The 18,991-nt window shown below is 42.2% G+C and overlaps 1 protein-coding gene across 1 annotated transcript; it reads left to right on the forward strand.

Annotated features, from left to right (window-relative positions):
- The first annotated feature begins 2,205 nt into the window (after window positions 1-2,205).
- Window positions 2,206-18,384, forward strand: napab (N-ethylmaleimide-sensitive factor attachment protein, alpha b). The gene is made up of 11 exons (XM_055895166.1): window positions 2,206-2,399; window positions 6,940-7,019; window positions 9,669-9,785; window positions 10,090-10,136; window positions 11,554-11,631; window positions 13,289-13,344; window positions 14,638-14,722; window positions 14,830-14,934; window positions 15,032-15,100; window positions 15,233-15,283; window positions 15,641-18,384. The coding sequence occupies exons 1-11, from the start codon at window positions 2,302-2,304 to the stop codon at window positions 15,740-15,742; spliced, it is 888 nt and encodes a 295-aa protein (XP_055751141.1). The 5' UTR covers window positions 2,206-2,301; the 3' UTR covers window positions 15,743-18,384.
- The last annotated feature ends 607 nt before the right edge of the window (window positions 18,385-18,991 follow it).

The raw sequence follows: 18,991 nt of genomic DNA on the forward strand, positions 1-18,991 counted from the left end.
TGTTGGTTTATGGGTTGCCTGGTATGGCTCTTAATTAGAGGCAGGTGTTTGGCGTTCCTCTAATTAAGAGTCATATTTAGGTAGGTGTTTTCACAGTGTTCGTTGTGGGTGGTTGTCTCCTGTGTCTGTGTATGTCGTTGCGCCACACGGGACTGTTTTCGGTTTGTTTGTTTTTTCGGTTTATGTAGTCTGTTCCTGTTTCATGCGTTCTTCGTTATATGTAAGTTCTTATGTTCAGGTGCATCTACGTCGTTTGTTGTTTTGTTAGTGTATTAGTCGAGTTCGTGTTTTCTTTAATAAATAATGTCTTCAAACTCCGCTGCATATTGGTTCAATCCCTGCTCCTCCTCTTCTGATGAAGAGGAAGAGGAAAGCCGTTACAGTAGAGATGGGCTGTGATCCATGAATCAATCCAAGACCCAAGTCCAAGAGGCCAAACTTTGAATTAATTGTGACCAAGCTGGGTTTAAGAAAGTTGTTGGAAGGCTATGCATAATTGGGGTGATATAAACCTATAGCAACATGATTTGTTTTTGATATATGTTTTTTGTCAGGCCAAGCCGATTGACCTGATGCATTTTTTGGCACATATCAAGGCTGGCCTTGCACTGATTTTAATGTGTAGAGGTTCTCCATCACCATGACGATTTGGTTAATCTAGGTTGTTAAGAGGTATTTTTTAAAAGAAATAATAATTTCACCTTTATTTATCTAGGCAAGTCAGTTAAGAACAAGTTCTTATTTTCAATGACAGCCTAGGAACAGTGGGTTAACTGCCTTGTTCAGGGCCAGAATGACAGATTTTTACCTTTTCAGCTCTGGGATTCAATCTTGCAACCTTTTGGTTACTAGTCCAACACTCTTACCACTAGGCTACCTGCCACCATGGTATGAGCCATCATTAGGTTAATCTATGTTAACAGGTATGGATCATCATTGGGTTAAACTATGTTAATAGGTATGGATCATCATTAGGTTAATCTAGGCTGTTAACAGGTATGGATCATCATTGGGTTAAACTATGTTAACAGGTATGGATCATCATTAGGTTAAACTATGTTAACAGGTATGGATCATCATTGGGTTAAACTATGTTAACAGGTATGGATCATCATTTGGTTAAACTATGTTAACAGGTATGGATCATCATTAGGTTAAACTATGTTAACAGGTATGGATCATCATTGGGTTAAACTATGTTAACAGGTATGGATCATCATTGGGTTAATCTATGTTAACAGGTATGGATCATCATTAGGTTAAACTATGTTAACAGGTATGGATCATCATTGGGTTAAACTATGTTAACAGGTATGGATCATCATTAGGTTAAACTATGTTAACAGGTATGGATCATCATTAGGTTAAACTAGGCTGTTAACAGGTATGGATCATCATTAGGTTAAACTATGTTAACAGGTATGGATCATCATTAGGTTAAACTATGTTAACAGGTATGGATCATCATTGGGTTAATCTATGTTAACAGGTATGGATCATCATTAGGTTAAACTATGTTAACAGGTATGGATCATCATTGGGTTAAACTATGTTAACAGGTATGGATCATCATTGGGTTAAACTATGTTAACAGGTATGGATCATCATTAGGTTAAACTATGTTAACAGGTATGGATCATCATTAGGTTAAACTATGTTAACAGGTATGGATCATCATTGGGTTAATCTATGTTAACAGGTATGGATCATCATTGGGTTAGTGGTTAAAAACAAACGGCAAGAGTTGTGGAACAGGGAGGCAAAAGAAAGACACTTGTATAAGATTTAGGAAAAGGTGGTGGCAGGGAGGTCATCAAGCCGAGAGAGATGGAAGGAAAGTGTAATCACAAGGCTGAAACTGGGACACACAAAGCTCAATAGTACCGTTAAATTGGTGGGGGAACATCCGACTGGGAGGTGTGATCATTGTCAGGAAGAGATGGAGACAGTGGAACACGTTCTACTTCAGTGACAGAAATATGTGAGGGAAAGGGAGCGATTGTTATTAGATTTGAGGAGTAATGGGGTTTAACAGCCAGGATTAAGTGAACTGCTGGGGAAATCACCAGGGGATGTCGTATTTAATGATGTATTTCGTTTCCTTAGCGAGACAAGAATATTGGTTTGGAGTTAGACCTTTCCTGTCTCTGGTCTACACTCTAGTCCAGTTGGTGGCGGTAATGCACCTTTAAAGTTGGGTGCCAACCGCCATAAAAAAAAATCCACAGAAGAAGAAGACGAAGAAGAAAAAGACAGCTGCTGCTTTACTAAATTTCTAAAGTATACCTAGTTGTTACAAACATGGACAACTCTGGAAAAGAGAAGGAAGCCTCGGCTCTGATTGCTGAGGCTGAAAAGAAACTGAAATCGTCTCAGTCGTTTTTTGGGGCGTTGTTTGGGTGAGCATTCCGGCTAGCTAGCCCCGGTAGTTTAGCTAAAAATCGCAAATAGTACAGTGAGTAACGTTAGGTACTGTTTGCTAATTATCTTACTGTTAGCTATTAGTTACCAAATACAATTTAACGTTTATTGTCGAAGAAAAACAAGTAATCTACTATTGGTCTACTAACGTTAGTGCAATTTCATCATCCAGCTAACAGCAGTTAGCTTAGCTAGCAAACAAGTCAACAAAGTAATTTAGCTAGCTAACTTTAGCCTGTTGGACAACCAAAAAAAAGTACCCAAAAACTGTTGAAATTAGGTGAGGTATTTTTTGACTTGGACTAAGTTGTATTTCTATATTGGCTGGTAACACATGAGAGTAAAGTAAAGCAAACGTATTTTTCTATTTTATTCTATGGCCCCTTGTTTACTGGTATTCTGCCAGCAGTACAAACGGTGACGTCACGTTGGTATGGTAATGACGAAATCTTTCAAATAAAAGTCTGCGTTTAAAAAACAATGTAATGTGGATAACTCGTTCAAAAGATATTGGGATTTTAATCAATATCTACTTTTATCGTGCAAAAAGAAAATCTAGTAAGTATTTTATGAAAACAAATAGGAAAGATGCCTAGATTTATTTTAAGGCCAATAAAAAAAAGACAGTGATACTGGTATGTTGAGAATATTGGACTGTAGAGAACGTTTCTACTTGTCTCAGCTGAAGTAGGTGGGAAATACTCAGCAGGGTCTCTACTAACCAAATAGGGTTACTTTTGAAGGTGGACTGTTACCCAGCAGCACTTTGTTCTCCACAGTTCCTAATGCCAGCAGCATACCAACCTGCATACCACTGCTGGCTTGCTTCTGAAGCTAAGCAGGGTTGGTCCTGGTCAGGCCCTGGATGGGAGACCAGATGCTGCTGGAAGTGGTGTTGGAGGGCCAGTAGGAGGCACTCTTTCCTCTGGTCTAAAAATATATATATATATCCCAATGCCCCAGGGCAGTGATTGGGGATACTGCCCTGTGTAGGGTGCCGTCTTTCGGATGGGACGTTAAACGGGTGTCCTGACTCTCTGAGGTCATTAAAGATCCCATGGCACTTATCGTAAGAGTAGGGGTGTTAACCCCGGTGTCCTGGCTAAATTCCCAATCTGGCCCTCAAACCATCATGGTCACCTAATAATCCCCAGTTTACAATTGGCTCATTCATCCCCCTCCTCTCCCCTGTAACTATTCCCCAGGTTGTTGCTGCAAATGAGAATGTGTTCTCAGTCGACTTACCTGGTAAAATAACGGTAAAAAAAAAAAAAATGCAAAACACTGTAATAGACAGTACATGGGATAACCCTCATATTGCCTTGTAGAGAGATGTCAACAAAGACACTGATGGACTGGCATGCCTGTTAACCTAGATTAACCTAATGATGATGATCCATACCTGTTCACAAGGCAAGCCTTGACATGTGCCCAAGAAATGCATCAGGACAATTGCATGGCCTGACCCAGAAAATTGTTGAGCTAGTATCCTCGTAAAATCATGTTGCTATAGGTTTATATCACCCCAATTATGCATAGCCTTCCAACAACTTTCTTAAGCCCAGCTTGGTCACAATTAATTCAAAGGTTGGCCTCTTGGACTTGGGTCTTGGATTGATTCATGGATCACAGCCCATCTCTACAAATTGTAATTTGTGAGAAAATACAAGTGATTATTACTTGTCCTTTTAGAAACGTCAAACATAAAAGGCTTGACGTTCTTTTAAAAGCAAATTATTACAAAGTGACAAGCGGTAAATGTGCAGCAGTAGAACAACCAATTGGACCAGCACTCTAGATATTCTAGAACTTTCAGTTTCTCCGAGTAAATCAAAAGTTACCATTTTGTAATGTGAAACCCTGTATCCCCATCTCACTTTAATGATCTTCCAGCAGTTGGCAATGAGAGGTTGACCTACTGACAGAGGTCAGGAGTCTGTCATTCAGGGATGAACAGCAAGAAAGGACACCAGTGGACACCAGTCTTTATATTTGACTCTTTTAATTATTACGGCTGATAACCGTCCTCTCTATAGAATCTACGAACATTGAGAACCCAGCAGGAGTTATATAGTTTCATGAATAACGTAATGAGTTCCGGTATTGATGTTATTCCAACATGTAACTATTCCATCAATTATCTTGAGGGTCAAGCCTTTCCTGTTTTGACATTTCTGAAGAAAATATCCACTTTCAAAGAATGTCACAAAAAGATCACTTAATGAAAACCCTATGAGTCCAAATCAGCAAATTGAGAAAAGTCCTTTCACAGTTGGATGCTGTGAAAACAGGGCCGACTACACAGACACTTCTTCAACACAGTGACGTGTGTGACATTTATAAATTATTTTGTTAAGGAAATGCTACCTGCACATTTATTATCCAAGGTTCTCCTCCACATTGACAGTTTATGCTCCCCAAATTACAGTCAGTGCAAGAAAGCCATGTATAGCCAGGGTAAAAAAAACAACGAATAGTTGAAACGAGTCATATTTGAGAAAGAGGCGTCAAATAATTAATTTCACTGCAAGAAGTAGATTTGTAGAACATGTAATACTACTAATAACTTTCAGTTGTCAAGCTTTTAATGTAATCCTTGGTCCATATATTACGTGTGTAGATGTGTAGATACAGGACAGCAGAGAGCTGTTTACCTAAGAGCTTGAATCTATCCTGCATATATAACAAACACATCTAAGAATTCTGTAGTATTCTAACGAGCTCTACTATATCATGTATCAAAATCAAGTCTGGGCTTTACCTTAGAAATGGTCTAATAACTTCTGAACAAGTCTTTCTGTCTGGTATCATACCAGAAGAAATGGTGGAACAGTACTACGTACAGAAATAATCGTACCAGGAGAAACTGTGGAACAGTACTATGTTCAGAAAGACTAAAGTAATATGTGCACTGACAAATGCTCAAAGAACGACTCGTCTGGGTCTAAAGGTCTAATTCCGAAGACAACCAAAACTTCCATCTCCACATACTAAAGAGGATTATAACCTGTGAATGATCTTTTGAAATCACATCCTTAAGGAATAGTGTGTTAATGTCACCTGTTTTTTTGGTGGTTTTTTTGAGAGTCGGGAATTACATTGTTTGTTTTGTGACAGCAAATAGGTTACGCCAAATGTGCCCTTGGAACTAAAGTTTCTCGCTCTACAAGCCAATATGATGGCTATCCAATGTACAGTGTATTGCATTAGGGGGGGGGGGGGGGGTTATGGAGGGGAGAGGGTGGAGTGAAAAGCCAGCAGCAGGCCGTGCGACACAGTCCCTCTCCAAAAATGATCCATACTTGGTTAGTAGAGACCGTACTGAGTATTCCCCACCTCACTTTAGCTGAGACAGGTAGATAAGTTCCCTCTCTACAAGCCAATATGTATCCCATGTACATTTACATTTAAGTCATTTAGCAGACGCTCTTATCCAGAGCGACTTACAAGTACATACATTCATACTTTTTTTTGTACTGGCCCCCCGTGGGAATCGAACCCACAACCCTGGCGTTGCAAGCGCCATGCTCTACCAACTGAGCTACACAGGGCTATGTACTGTCTAATACATTGGGATCTATGGAGGGTGTGGAGAACAACATGCTGCTGGGTGACAGTCCCCCCCCCCCCCCCCCCCCCCCCCTCCAAAAACAAACCCTATTTGCTTAGTAGAGACCCTGCTGAGTTATTTCCCACCCACTTTAGCTGAGACGGTTAGAAATGTTCTCTCTACAAGCCAGTAAGTATCTCATGTACCCTGTATTGCATTGCAGTGGGGGGAATCATCAGTACTCTGTATTAAACCAGTTGCCCAGCACAAGAGACCCATTTAAGTTATGCAGACTCTATTGAGTAATAAAAACATATTTTTTTAAAGTATACTTATTTTCAGTATAGCCTGTCCTACACAATTAGCTTTCAGCATACCAGTATTTGTGTAATCTTTCAAATAAATGCTGGTATGAATAATACAATATTCAAAACAAAATGCATTAAATTACCCCCCCCCCCCCCCCCCCCCAGTGCTAGAATGCAAAATTATGTGGTATTCCCAAAGTTAGGTCTTTGCAGTTGGACTCTTATTTTGGAGGGGGGAAAAACTATTCTGCGATTGTGCAGTCAGCATAATGTGCTGCTATTGTGAAATGACCTCACAGCCTGTCCATCATCAGTTGATTTAAACATGATGGTGTCTGTGTTAGACACTGATTCTTACATTCTGTTCCCCAATCCACTACGGAATACCTTTTTTGTCTTCACACTTTATTTTGAAACATCAACAATGATTGCTTACTCATAATGTTTCTCAATCATACCTTGGGTTGTTTAGTTAATAGGTCTAGTTGTTGTCTCATCTCATGCACACATTTGAACTGCTATTCTGACAGTAGTTTTTTGCCAATTACAGTCAGTGATATACTTGACAATATTTTAAACAAAGCCTAAACTGTGTTACTAGTCCTGATACTACATGTTTAGTGCCTCTGGCTCACTGCTACTCTTCTTCTGTTGATGCAGAGGCTCATCCAAGATGGAGGAGGCCTGTGATATGTACGCCAGGGCTGCCAACATGTACAAGATGGCGAAGAACTGGTGTGGTGAGAACACTGTCTTGTAACCATATAGAACTGGTGTGGTGAGAACACTGTCTTGTAACCATATAGAACTGGTGTGGTGAACACTGTCTTGTAACCATATAGAACTGGTGTGGTGAGAACACTTTTGTAGCCTTTCTGGCAGCCTGAAGGGGGTGGGGTTTCCACCTGTAGCGGGTGGTGCTGCTATGGTGACCAGTGAGATATACCTGCTGGAGTGCGTGCTACGGGTGATGCTGCTATTGTGACCAGTGAGCTGAGATAAGGCGGGGCTTTACCTAGCAAGGACTCATCGATGACCTGAAGCCAGTGGGTTTGGCGACGAATATGTAGTGAGGGCCAGCCAGCGAGAGCATACAGGTCGCATTGGTGGGTAGAATATGGGGCTTTGGTGACTAAACGGATGGCACTGTGATAGACTGCATCCATATAGAATCGGTTTGGTGATAACACTGCTTTTTATCCATATAGATGTGGTAATGAGGCCAATGGAACTCGACCAAAACAATGGGAATGAAACACTTGTTGGAAAGATTCTGAATCTCCTCATAGCCTCTATTTAGGTTATTGTCTCTGTGTTTTACACTATGTTGAGGTAAAAATCAGAATATAACCCTTGTATGAATGTCATCGTCACCAATCAACTGCATTGCAGTTAAAAAATGACTGGCTACCACCACCCAATTTTATTTATGCTAGCTATGCTATGCTACCAGTTTATACGAAAAGGAGTTAGTGTTTTAGCGAAAAGGAGTGGCTGTATTGTGATAGTTGGTTGTGATAGTAGGATAGTATGGCTGTATTGTGATAGTTGGTTGTGATAGTAGGCTAATATGGCTGTATTGTGATAGTAGGATAGTATGCCTGTATTGTGATAGTAGGATAATATGGCTGTATTGTGATAGGTGGATAATATGGCTGTATTGTGATAGTAGGATAGTATGGCTGTATTGTGATAGTAGGATAGTATGGCTGTATTGTGATAGTTGGTTGTGATAGTAGGCTAATATGGCTGTATTGTGATAGTAGGATAGTATGGCTGTATTGTGATAGTTGGTTGTGATAGTAGGATAGTATGGCTGTATTGTGATAGTAGGATAGTATGGCTGTATTGTGATAGTTGGTTGTGATAGTAGGCTAATATGGCTGTATTGTGATAGTAGGATAGTATGGCTGTATTGTGATAGTTGGTTGTGATAGTAGGATAGTATGGCTGTATTGTGATAGTTGGTTGTGATAGTAGGATAGTATGGCTGTGTTGTGATAGTAGGATAGTATGGCTGTATTGTGATAGTTGGTTGTGATAGTAGGATAGTATGGCTGTATTGTGATAGTTGGTTGTGATAGTAGGATAGTATGGCTGTATTGTGATAGTAGGATAATATGGCTGTATTGTGATAGTTGGTTGTGATAGTGGGCTAATATGGCTGTATTGTGATAGTAGGATCATATGGCTGTATTGTCATAGTAGGATCATATGGCTGTATTGTGATAGTTGGTTGTGATAGTGGGCTAATATGGCTGTATTGTGATAGTAGGATCATATGGCTGTATTGTCATAGTAGGATCATATGGCTGTATTGTCATAGTAGAATCATATGGCTGTATTGTCATAGTAGGATCATATGGCTGTATTGTCATAGTAGGATCATATGGCTGTATTGTCATAGTAGGATCATATGGCTGTATTGTCATAGTAGGATCATATGGCTGTATTGTCATAGTAGGATCATATGGCTGTATTGTCATAGTAGGATCATATGGCTGTATTGTCATAGTTGGATCATATGGCTGTATTGTCATAGTTGGATCATATGGCTGTATTGTCATAGTAGGATAATATGGCTGTATTGTGATAGTTGGTTGTGATAGTAGGATAGTATGGCTGTATTGTGATAGTTGGATAATATGGCTGTATTGTGATAGTTGGATAATATGGCTGTATTGTGATAGTTGGATAATATGGCTGTATTGTGATAGTAGGATAATATGACTGTATTGTGATAGTAGGATAATATGGATGTATTGTGATAGTAGGATAATATGGCTGTATTGTGATAGTTGGTTGTGATAGTAGGATAATATGGCTGTATTGTGATAGTAGGATAATATGGCTGTATTGTGATAGTAGGATAATATGGCTGTATTGTGATAGTAGGATAATATGGCTGTATTGTGATAGTAGGATAATATGGCTGTATTGTGATGGTAGGATAATATGGCTGTATTGTGATAGTAGGATAATATGGCTGTATTGTGATAGTAGGATAATATGGCTGTATTGTGATAGTAGGATAATATGACTGTATTGTGATAGTAGGATAATATGGCTCTATTGTGATAGTAGGATAATATGGCTCTATTGTGATAGTTGGGTAATATGATTGTTTTGTGATAGTAGGATAATATGGCTGTATTGTGATAGTAGGATAATATGGCTGTATTGTGATAGTAGGATAATATGGCTGTATTGTGATAGTAGGATAATATGGCTGTATTGTGATAGTTGGATAATATGGCTGTATTGTGATAGTTGGATAATATGGCTGTATTGTGATAGTTGGTTGTGATAGTAGGATAACATGGCTGCATTGTGATAGTAGGATAGTATGGCTGTATTGTGATAGTAGGATAATATGACTGTGTTTTCAGCTGCAGGTAACGCGTTCTCGCAGGCGGCCCGTCTCCACCTGCAGATGCAGAGTAAACACGATGCTGCTACTAACTTCATAGACGCTGGAAACGCCTTCAAAAAAGCTGACCCGCAAGGTATTCCACTTACACACACACACACACACACACACACACACACACACACACACACACACACACACACACACACACACACACACACACACACACACACACACACCATGGACTTTACAACCATTACCTCCTTCCATGTTAGAGCTCTCTTTACCCTACCACTGTCGACACTCAACCAAACACTAAAAGAGCTGTGAAGAATGTTTCTCAGAAGAAATTAAACATTACCTTGGTATTTTCCTGCAAATCAGAGTGAATGAAAGGGTCTCTGTGAGTTGATAATGCATCTGATGTACCCTCCCTACAGAGGCTATCAACTGTCTGAACCGAGCCATCGAGATCTACACGGACATGGTGAGAAGTGTTAGTGTGGATAGAGGCCTGATACCCTCCTCTTTGACTGTACCTATTGGTTCAACACACTAAAACAATGGGCAGCGTGTATCTCAAGTATTTCACCAGTAACATAGAGAGCTGATATGAGCCTGGTGTTCTGTTGCTTCTCTCATCCTTCTTTTTGTTTCTGCTTCCTGTTTTCCTCCTCTCTTTCTGCTTCTTCTGTTTTACTCCTCTCTTTCTGCTGCTGCTTCTGTTTTACTCCTCTCTTTCTGCTGCTGCTTCTGTTTTACTCCTCTCTTTCTGCTGCTGCTTCTGTTTTACTCCTCTCTTTCTGCTGCTGCTTCTGTTTTACTCCTCTCTTTCTGCTGCTGCTTCTGTTTTACTCCTCTCTTTCTGCTGCTGCTTCTGTTTTACTCCTCTCTTTCTGCTGCTGCTTCTGTTTTACTCCTCTCTTTCTGCTGCTGCTTCTGTTTTACTCCTCTCTTTCTGCTGCTGCTTCTGTTTTACTCCTCTCTTTCTGCTGCTGCTTCTGTTTTACTCCTCTCTTTCTGCTGCTGCTTCTGTTTTACTCCTCTCTTTCTGCTGCTGCTTCTGTTTTACTCCTCTCTTTCTGCTGCTGCTTCTGTTTTACTCCTCTCTTTCTGCTGCTGCTTCTGTTTTACTCCTCTCTTTCTGCTGCTGTTTTACTCCTCTCTTTCTGCTGCTGCTTCTGTTTTACTCCTCTCTTTCTGCTGCTGCTTCTGTTTTACTCCTCTCTTTCTGCTGCTGCTTCTGTTTTACTCCTCTCTTTCTGCTGCTGCTTCTGTTTTACTCCTCTCTTTCTGCTGCTGTTTTACTCCTCTCTTTCTGCTGCTGTTTTACTCCTCTCTTTCTGCTGCTGTTTTACTCCTCTCTTTCTGCTGCTGTTTTACTCCTCTCTTTCTGCTGCTGTTTTACTCCTCTCTTTCTGCTGCTGTTTTACTCCTCTCTTTCTGCTGCTGTTTTACTCCTCTCTTTCTGCTGCTGTTTTACTCCTCTCTTTCTGCTGCTGTTTTACTCCTCTCTTTCTGCTGCTGTTTTACTCCTCTCTTTCTGCTGCTGTTTTACTCCTCTCTTTCTGCTGCTGTTTTACTCCTCTCTTTCTGCTGCTGTTTTACTCCTCTCTTTCTGCTGCTGTTTTACTCCTCTCTTTCTGCTGCTGTTTTACTCCTCTCTTTCTGCTGCTGTTTTACTCCTCTCTTTCTGCTGCTGTTTTACTCCTCTCTTTCTGCTGCTGTTTTACTCCTCTCTTTCTGCTGCTGTTTTACTCCTCTCTTTCTGCTGCTGTTTTACTCCTCTCTTTCTGCTGCTGTTTTACTCCTCTCTTTCTGCTGCTGTTTTACTCCTCTCTTTCTGCTGCTGTTTTACTCCTCTCTTTCTGCTGCTGTTTTACTCCTCTCTTTGAACTCATTAGGGACGGTTCACCATCGCAGCCAAACATCACATCTCCATCGCAGAGATCTACGAGACGGAGCTGGTGGACATCGATACGGTCAGACCTATGGGCCCTGGTCAAAAAGTAGTGCATTTATAATAGGCATTGAGGGGACACACAGCCTGTATCTGTCCTCCAGCTAGCCTGGGATAGTCACTACTGTCTTGTATAGGTCTGAACTGAATAGACTGGGAGAATCAGCCCCCTATGAGTAAAGATGCAAAATCATTTGTGGTCAGATATAATAGCACATTTGCACTCATAGCCAGGTGTACCAGGATGTACTTGTCTGGATCAGATGTATCTCTCCAGATGCTTGTCTGGAGGCTGTACTTCACTTTTTTACATAACCCCTTTTTAAAAAATTTGAATGAAATCTTCCATTCATATTATACAACTGGATCCTGGACTTCCTGACGGGCCGCAAACCCCAGGTGGTAAGGTTAGGGCAACAACACCTCTGCCACGCTGGTCCTCAACACGGGAGGGCCCTCAGGGGTGCGTGCTTAGTCCCCCTCCTATACTCCTTGTTGATCCATGACTGCGTGAACTGCTCCAACAACCGTTAAGTTGGCTAGCGACACAAATGGTCGTTTTTTTATGAATGAAATGATCTGTTGTTTCAACACAACAACCTCAGATGATGTAAAGTAGGGGCTAAGCTATAACACGTGAATCTGAAAAACAAATCAAGAGTTTAAGCGTGTTTTTTTTTTAACATAATTGACGTTAAAGGTATAAAAAACATATTATAAATATTTGTTTTATTTTAAAAAAGAACCCTGTTTGTAAGTTTTTAAATTATATCAAACTCAACCATTTATATTTTCCAGCAATGAAGACACCCATGTCACATGGTATGATGGGGTATGGAAAATGAGTCCACTTTGAGCCCCTTTGTATCTCTTGAATGTTTTGTCATTCAGGTTCCTAAAAGTCTCTGACCACTTCTACAATCAGCAAACGTACGCAAAGTTTTGTTTAAATCACAAGGGATGCTGTCTAAAAGTGATTTGAATTCAAAATGGATTTTTTACTTGTTGGTCGGGTGTATCTGAATATTGTGTTAGGGTGAGGGGGGAGGATTGTGTGGGTCGGGTGGGGGGATTGTGTGGGTCAGGTGTGATTGGGGGGGGGGGGGGTTGTGTGGGTCAGGTGTGATGGGGGGGGGGAGACTGTGTGGGTCAGGTGTGATGGGGGGGGGGATTGTGTGGGTCAGGTGTGATGGGGGGGGGGGGAGACTGTGTGGGTCAGGTGTGATGGGGGGGGGGGGGGGGAGACTGTGTGGATCAGGTGTGAGAGGAGGACTGTGTGGATCAGGTGTGAGAGGAGGACTGTGTGGATCAGGTGTGAGAGGAGGACTGTGTGGATCAGGTGTGAGAGGAGGACTGTGTGGATCAGGTGTGAGAGGAGGACTGTGTGGATCAGGTGTGAGAGGAGGACTGTGTGGATCAGGTGTGAGAGGAGGACTGTGTGGATCAGGTGTGAGAGGAGGACTGTGTGGGGGATTGTGTGGGTCAGGTGTGATGGGGGGGGGGAGACTGTGTGGATCAGGTGTGAGAGGAGGACTGTGTGGATCAGGTGTGAGAGGAGGACTGTGTGGATCAGGTGTGAGAGGAGGACTGTGTGGGTCAGGTGTGAGAGGAGGACTGTGGGTCAGGGGGGGGGGGGGCTGTGTGGGTGAGGCGTGTCTAAATGTTGTCTCTGTCTGCAGGCTATAGCTCACTATGAACAGGCGGCAGACTACTACAAAGGAGAAGAGTCCACAAGGTAGGAACCATAGACAATATATCCATCATTTTTGGGGGGGAAGGTCTTTTTTAAGGAGTAGGGCATTCCCACTCCTTAATTGTGTAGCTTAATTAAAGAGCTGGAACCGTGTTGGGGAGGAGGGGTCAGAGGGCACTGGTCCGGATTCCAACCCACACCGAGTCTGGCGTACATGTGCCGGGGTCAGAGGCTTCTCCCGCTGGACCACACATCAGCTCTATGGGGTTTTATATCTATGGTGGGAGCTATGGAGAGACATGTAATGAATAGAGCCCACGTGACTCCTTACCGTGACTCCTTACCGTGACTCCTTACCGTGACTCCTTACCGTGACTCCTTACCGTGACTCCTTACCGTAACTCCTTACCGTAACTCCTTACCGTAACTCCTTACCGTAACTCCTTACCGTAACTCCTTACCGTGACTCCTTACCGTGACTCCTTACCGTGACTCCTTACCGTGACTCCTTACCGTGACTCCTTACCGTGACTCCTTACCGTGACTCCTTACCGTGACTCCTTACCGTGACTCCTTACCGTGCTGTATCAGACCCGGTTTTATTTGGGTTCTGTCCTGCTGAATCAGACCTGGTTTTATTTGGGTTCTGTCCTACTGAATCAGACCCGGTTTTATTTGGGATCTGTCCTGCTGAATCAGACCCGGTTTTATTTGGGTTCTGTCCTGCTGAATCAGACCCGGTTTTATTTGGGTTCTGTCCTGCTGAATCAGACCCGGTTTTATTTGGGTTCTGTCCTGTTGTATCAGACCCGGTTTTATTTGGGTTCTGTCCTGCTGAATCAGACCCGGTTTTATTTGGGTTCTGTCCTGCTGTATCAGACCCGGTTTTATTTGGGTTCTGTCCTACTGAATCAGACCCGGTTTTATTTGGATTCTGTCCTGCTGAATCAGACCCGGTTTTATTTTGGTTCTGTCCTGCTGTATCAGACCCGGTTTTATTTGGGTTCTGTCCTGTTGAATCAGACCCGGTTTTATTTGGGTTCTGTCCTGTTGAATCAGACCCGGTTTTATTTTGGTTCTGTCCTGTTGAATCAGACCCGGTTTTATTTTGGTTCTGTCCTGTTGAATCAGACCCGGTTTTATTTTGGTTCTGTCCTGCTGTATCAGACCCGGTTTTATTTGGGTTCTGTCCTACTGAATCAGACCCGGTTTTATTTGGGTTCTGTCCTACTGAATCAGTCCCGGTTTCATTTTGACTGTATGTTGTGTGACTGGTTGTCCTAATTCCTCTCTCTCTCCCTGTACCTCTACCTCCCTTTCTCCTTGTCCTCTCAGCTCTGCTAACAAGTGTCTTCTGAAGGTGGCCGTCTATGCAGCTCAGCTGGAGCAGTACCAGAAGGCCATAGAGATCTATGAACAGGTGACAGCTGACCAAACAGTGTTGCAGGAGGCAGTTCCTTGTAAATATGTTCTATGTAATTGTTATCGACTGTTTAACAATCCTGTTTTGGTCTGTTTTTTTTTAAGGTTGGGACCAATGCGATGGACAGCACACTGCTAAAGTATAGCGGCAAGGACTACTTCTTCAAGGCAGCTCTCTGTCACTTCTGTGTGGACATGCTCAATGCCAAAGTAAACCCTAAAAACTGACTTGTGTCTGTTTTTCAAATCCTCCACGAGGTTTCTAGGTTTCTTCTCTGACTAAACTGCTCTTTCTCCTGGCATCTAGCTGGCCTTACAGAAGTATGAAGAAATGTTCCCTGCCTTCTCAGATTCTCGTGAATGTAAACTGCTGAAGGTAAGGAAGTAGGGTTGTTTTCTGATAGGGCCTCTGTTTTAGTCTTATCCAACCCCCTCGTCTTTTCTCTTAAGCCTTTCGACTCCAACATATATGTATTCTAACAGAATACATGTCTTTATTTCTCTGCAGAAACTTCTAGATGCGTGTGAAGAACAGAATGTTGATGTATATACTGATGCAGTGAGTAGTACTCTCAAAAGTATTGTTTTGTGTCTTTTTATTTGTGAATGAGGAAGTCATTACTGAAGTCATGAAAATAAATGAAAAGATAGGGAACGCTGAACTGAGGAAGTCCCACATGAACTAAAACTGAAACCATTTTGAACAAGAAAGGGAAATCAATTACTAGAAACTGGAAGTTAACTTGTTTTCTTGTCTCACCTCCCTTCCTCCCTCCCCATCCTTCTCCTCATCGCTCTTTCTTTCTTTCTCTCCGTCTGTCCTTCTCGGCCTCATCTCCCCTTCCATATCTATCTCCGTCTCCCCTCCCCCTCCATATCTCTGTCTGTCTCCATCTCCCCTCTCTCTGTCTCTCAGGTGAAGGAATATGACACTATCTCTAGGTTGGACCAGTGGCTGACCACTATGCTCCTCCGCATCAAGAAGACTATAGAGGAAGACGAGAGTGACCTGCGTTAATGGTCTTGATGTCACTAGACACCTAACCCCCCCCCCAGACCCCCTATACCCCCTAGGGCTGTTAAAGTGACCGTATTACCACCTCCCCAGCAGTCACCAGTCATGATTGCAGTCAAATTCCACATGAGTCAAGGTAACTAGGCTTCTCCCCAAACGACGCTGTGTTGCCGCCGATGGTAATTGGTACTCGGCGCTCTATTGTCCCTGTAATCACTCAATGCAAATACAGCGGAGAATCAAATCAAACACTTCCTGAGAGCCCTGGCAGTCAGAGTTAGGCGGAATAGGATCACCTGATCAACCAGCCAGCTCCTCATAGCTGGTTGATGCATGGAGTTAAATATGTGCTCCTGGCGGGTCAACATTTCTACAGCCTACACTATGCAATGGCCTCTATTAAAAAGAGGAGGATCCTATCAGCTTTCTATAGGCCTACTATATTTATTTCTCAACTTTCCTAATAAGAAGCACATTGCTTTGCCTTACGACCAGAGTAGCCTACCTGGCTGTCATGAAAAATGAACCATGGGAAAAGCGTCCTCCATTTGCCATTCAAGTGCATACAGATGACTTTATTAAAAAATAAATAATAATAATTGCCCGTTCAGACAGGTGCATGATAATGGCCCATTCTAAATCAGAACTCATTTCACACACATTATTTAGTATTTGTAAAGACAAAATTAAACGGAAAATAGTCTGATGGGTGAAAATATTGTCACTTGGGAATGATGCCAAAATTATTATTATTATTATTATTATAAAAATGATTCATTAATAATTAATTTATGGTGTAGGCTATATTAAACGGATTTATTAGACTTTTTTAAAATGGAGACATTCCAATAGGAGCACGACAACGATGGCGTGTCGTCCCGGAGATGCTTAACGTGTTTATCTTCATTAACGGTCAATTTGGCGTGAGACCCGACAGTTATTTGCATGACAGTTACCAGTTGACAAAATGTAATGACCGTCACAGCTCTACCCCAGGGTTTCCCAAACTCGGTCCTCTGGACCACAAGGGGAGCATGTTCGGTTTTGCCCTACCACTACACAGCTGATTTAAAAAAAATAAATAAAATGTAAAACCAACTAAGCATCCAGCCTTAATCATTTTGAATGTGCTGTGTAGTGCTAGGGCAAAAACCAAATAGTTTAGGGAACCGAGTTACGGAAAAGCTGCCATACCCCCCCCCCCCCCCCCCCCCCCCTGTTGCCTCAGGCACTACACACAGGCGTCTGCTCTTCTCCTTACTCTTGTGCCTTTTTTAACAGCAGATAGCTCATCTTGCCTTTGCAGTGTGTATCTCTTCTCGCCTTTGCAGTGTGTATCTCCTCCTCATCACCCCGGTGTTGATCAGTCATCAACGCAGGTCCTAGTGCCTCTCCTGTTCCACAGACCCACGGTCGGTGTTTTACAGAGCTAGCCTCTCCTGTTCCTCAGACCCACGGTCGGTGTTTTACAGAGCTAGCCTCTCCTGTTCCACAGACCCACGATCGGTGTTTTACAGAGCTAGCCTCTCCTGTTCCTCAGACCCACGGTCGGTGTTTTACAGAGCTAGCCTCTCCTGTTCCACAGACCCACGGTCGGTGTTTTACAGAGCTAGCTTCTCCTGTTCCTCAGACTCACTGTCGGTGTTTTACAGAGCTAGCTTCTCCTGTTCCACAGACCCACGGTCAGTGTTTTACAGAGCTAGCCTCTCCTGTTCCACAGACTCACCGTCGGTGTTTTACAGAGCTAGCCTCTCCTGTTCCACAGACCCACGGTCGGTGTTTTACAGAGCTAGCCTCTCCTGTTCCACAGACTCACGGTCGGTGTTTTAAAGAGCTAGCCTCTCCTGCTAAACATGGTGCAAAACTGTACCACCGGCAGTGATAGCTGTGGTCATCTGTCCACTGCAGACGCTAAGGAACACTAACCTGTAGACTGTACCATGGTGGGAGAGTTATTACAGAATGCCTTCACAATGAAACCAGCCAATCATGAGGTGCTGTGGACTGCACACTACGAAGTGCAGAGCTCGTCGGAAGGTGAATCTCCCTGATTATAAAACCCTGTTGTCTTCCTGCTTTGGGACGTCTCAGGAATGCTGGACCCGATTTAGGAAATGCATGTATTCACACAGTGGCCTTGAAAGACCTTTAATATTGATAATAAGATGTAATTTATAAAGTATTTTAAGACCAGGTTACAGAGAAACAACCATAGCAATGATTATAAAGGAATAAATTGCCCATACAGATAATAACCTAGTTATGGTTTTAAAATTATTTTTTGCAACGTTCCATTCTATTCCAAATCTCTTATTTCTTTTATTTTCCTTCAATGATACTTGTGTTTTATGTCCATTCACTCCCTCTCTACTTTGTGTTACCGACTATACTAGCTTAATATACCTTTTTTTTTTTTTTTTTTTAAAGCTATTTTTATTGGATAGCTATTGATTTCAACTTATTTTGACATGTAAAGATGGACAAGCTTTTGATTTAAAGGACGTTTGTTTTAGTCCGTGTATAAGTATTGGTCTCTTCTCTACAGACGATTACAGATTAATAAACCCATAAAGAGAAAAGGTTGTGACTCTGTAATTCTATATTTTTTTTGTTTGTTGTGGAAAATAAAACATATGATCCCGTTGTTTGACGAGTGAATTCTTCAGCTGCTCTTATCTAAACCGTCCAGTGCTATATCGCATCCGTGGGGCCCGTTTTGAAGTTAGGTAGGTAGGGTTTAGGGTAGGGACATGCGAAGAAGTCTAGATAGCGTTGATCCCGTGGTGTAGCGTTTGACCGACGTGAGGGGTATGGGTAGCCAGGCAACATATGCAGCTTATAAAGATGGTGGATAACGAGGATGAGTTCTCTAGCTATTGTCGTGGAAATTCATACTGAGAGAGAGACTGTCATTTTATTCAAACAATCATCTTTATTTCATATCGGATTTAATTATTGCAATAATGAGGCTGGTCGACACCCTCCCACCCTTGAGTGTTGGACCGAGTAACCCAACCTTTACACAAATGCACAGTTCTTTATATAGCTGACACTAAGAATGCTTAGGCATGGAGACCAAGGAGCATCATATTCCACTCTGGGTTCATCCTATCTTTACCTGGGTTGTCTTAGCCCCACCCTGGCTCAGTTTCCCAGATGCAAGGACGATTTAGAGAATGAGGGATTGTTCTACTCCTAAACTATCTCTAGTAAAACAACATTCTTGTCTATGTAATGCAGTCTTTAGCTCAA

This window comes from Salvelinus fontinalis, chromosome 33 (assembly GCF_029448725.1).
Source record: "Salvelinus fontinalis isolate EN_2023a chromosome 33, ASM2944872v1, whole genome shotgun sequence".
NCBI lineage: Eukaryota > Metazoa > Chordata > Actinopteri > Salmoniformes > Salmonidae > Salvelinus > Salvelinus fontinalis.

Excerpts from the sequence above, each read along its gene's own strand:
- napab (XM_055895166.1), top strand. The coding sequence starts at position 2,302 with ATGGACAACTCTGGAAAAGAGAAGGAAGCCTCGGCTCTGATTGCTGAG. Across the intron at positions 11,632-13,288 it reads AGCTGGTGGACATCGATACG|GCTATAGCTCACTATGAACA; the intron begins GTCAGACCTATG and ends CTCTGTCTGCAG. Across the intron at positions 14,723-14,829 it reads CCATAGAGATCTATGAACAG|GTTGGGACCAATGCGATGGA; the intron begins GTGACAGCTGAC and ends TTTTTTTTTAAG.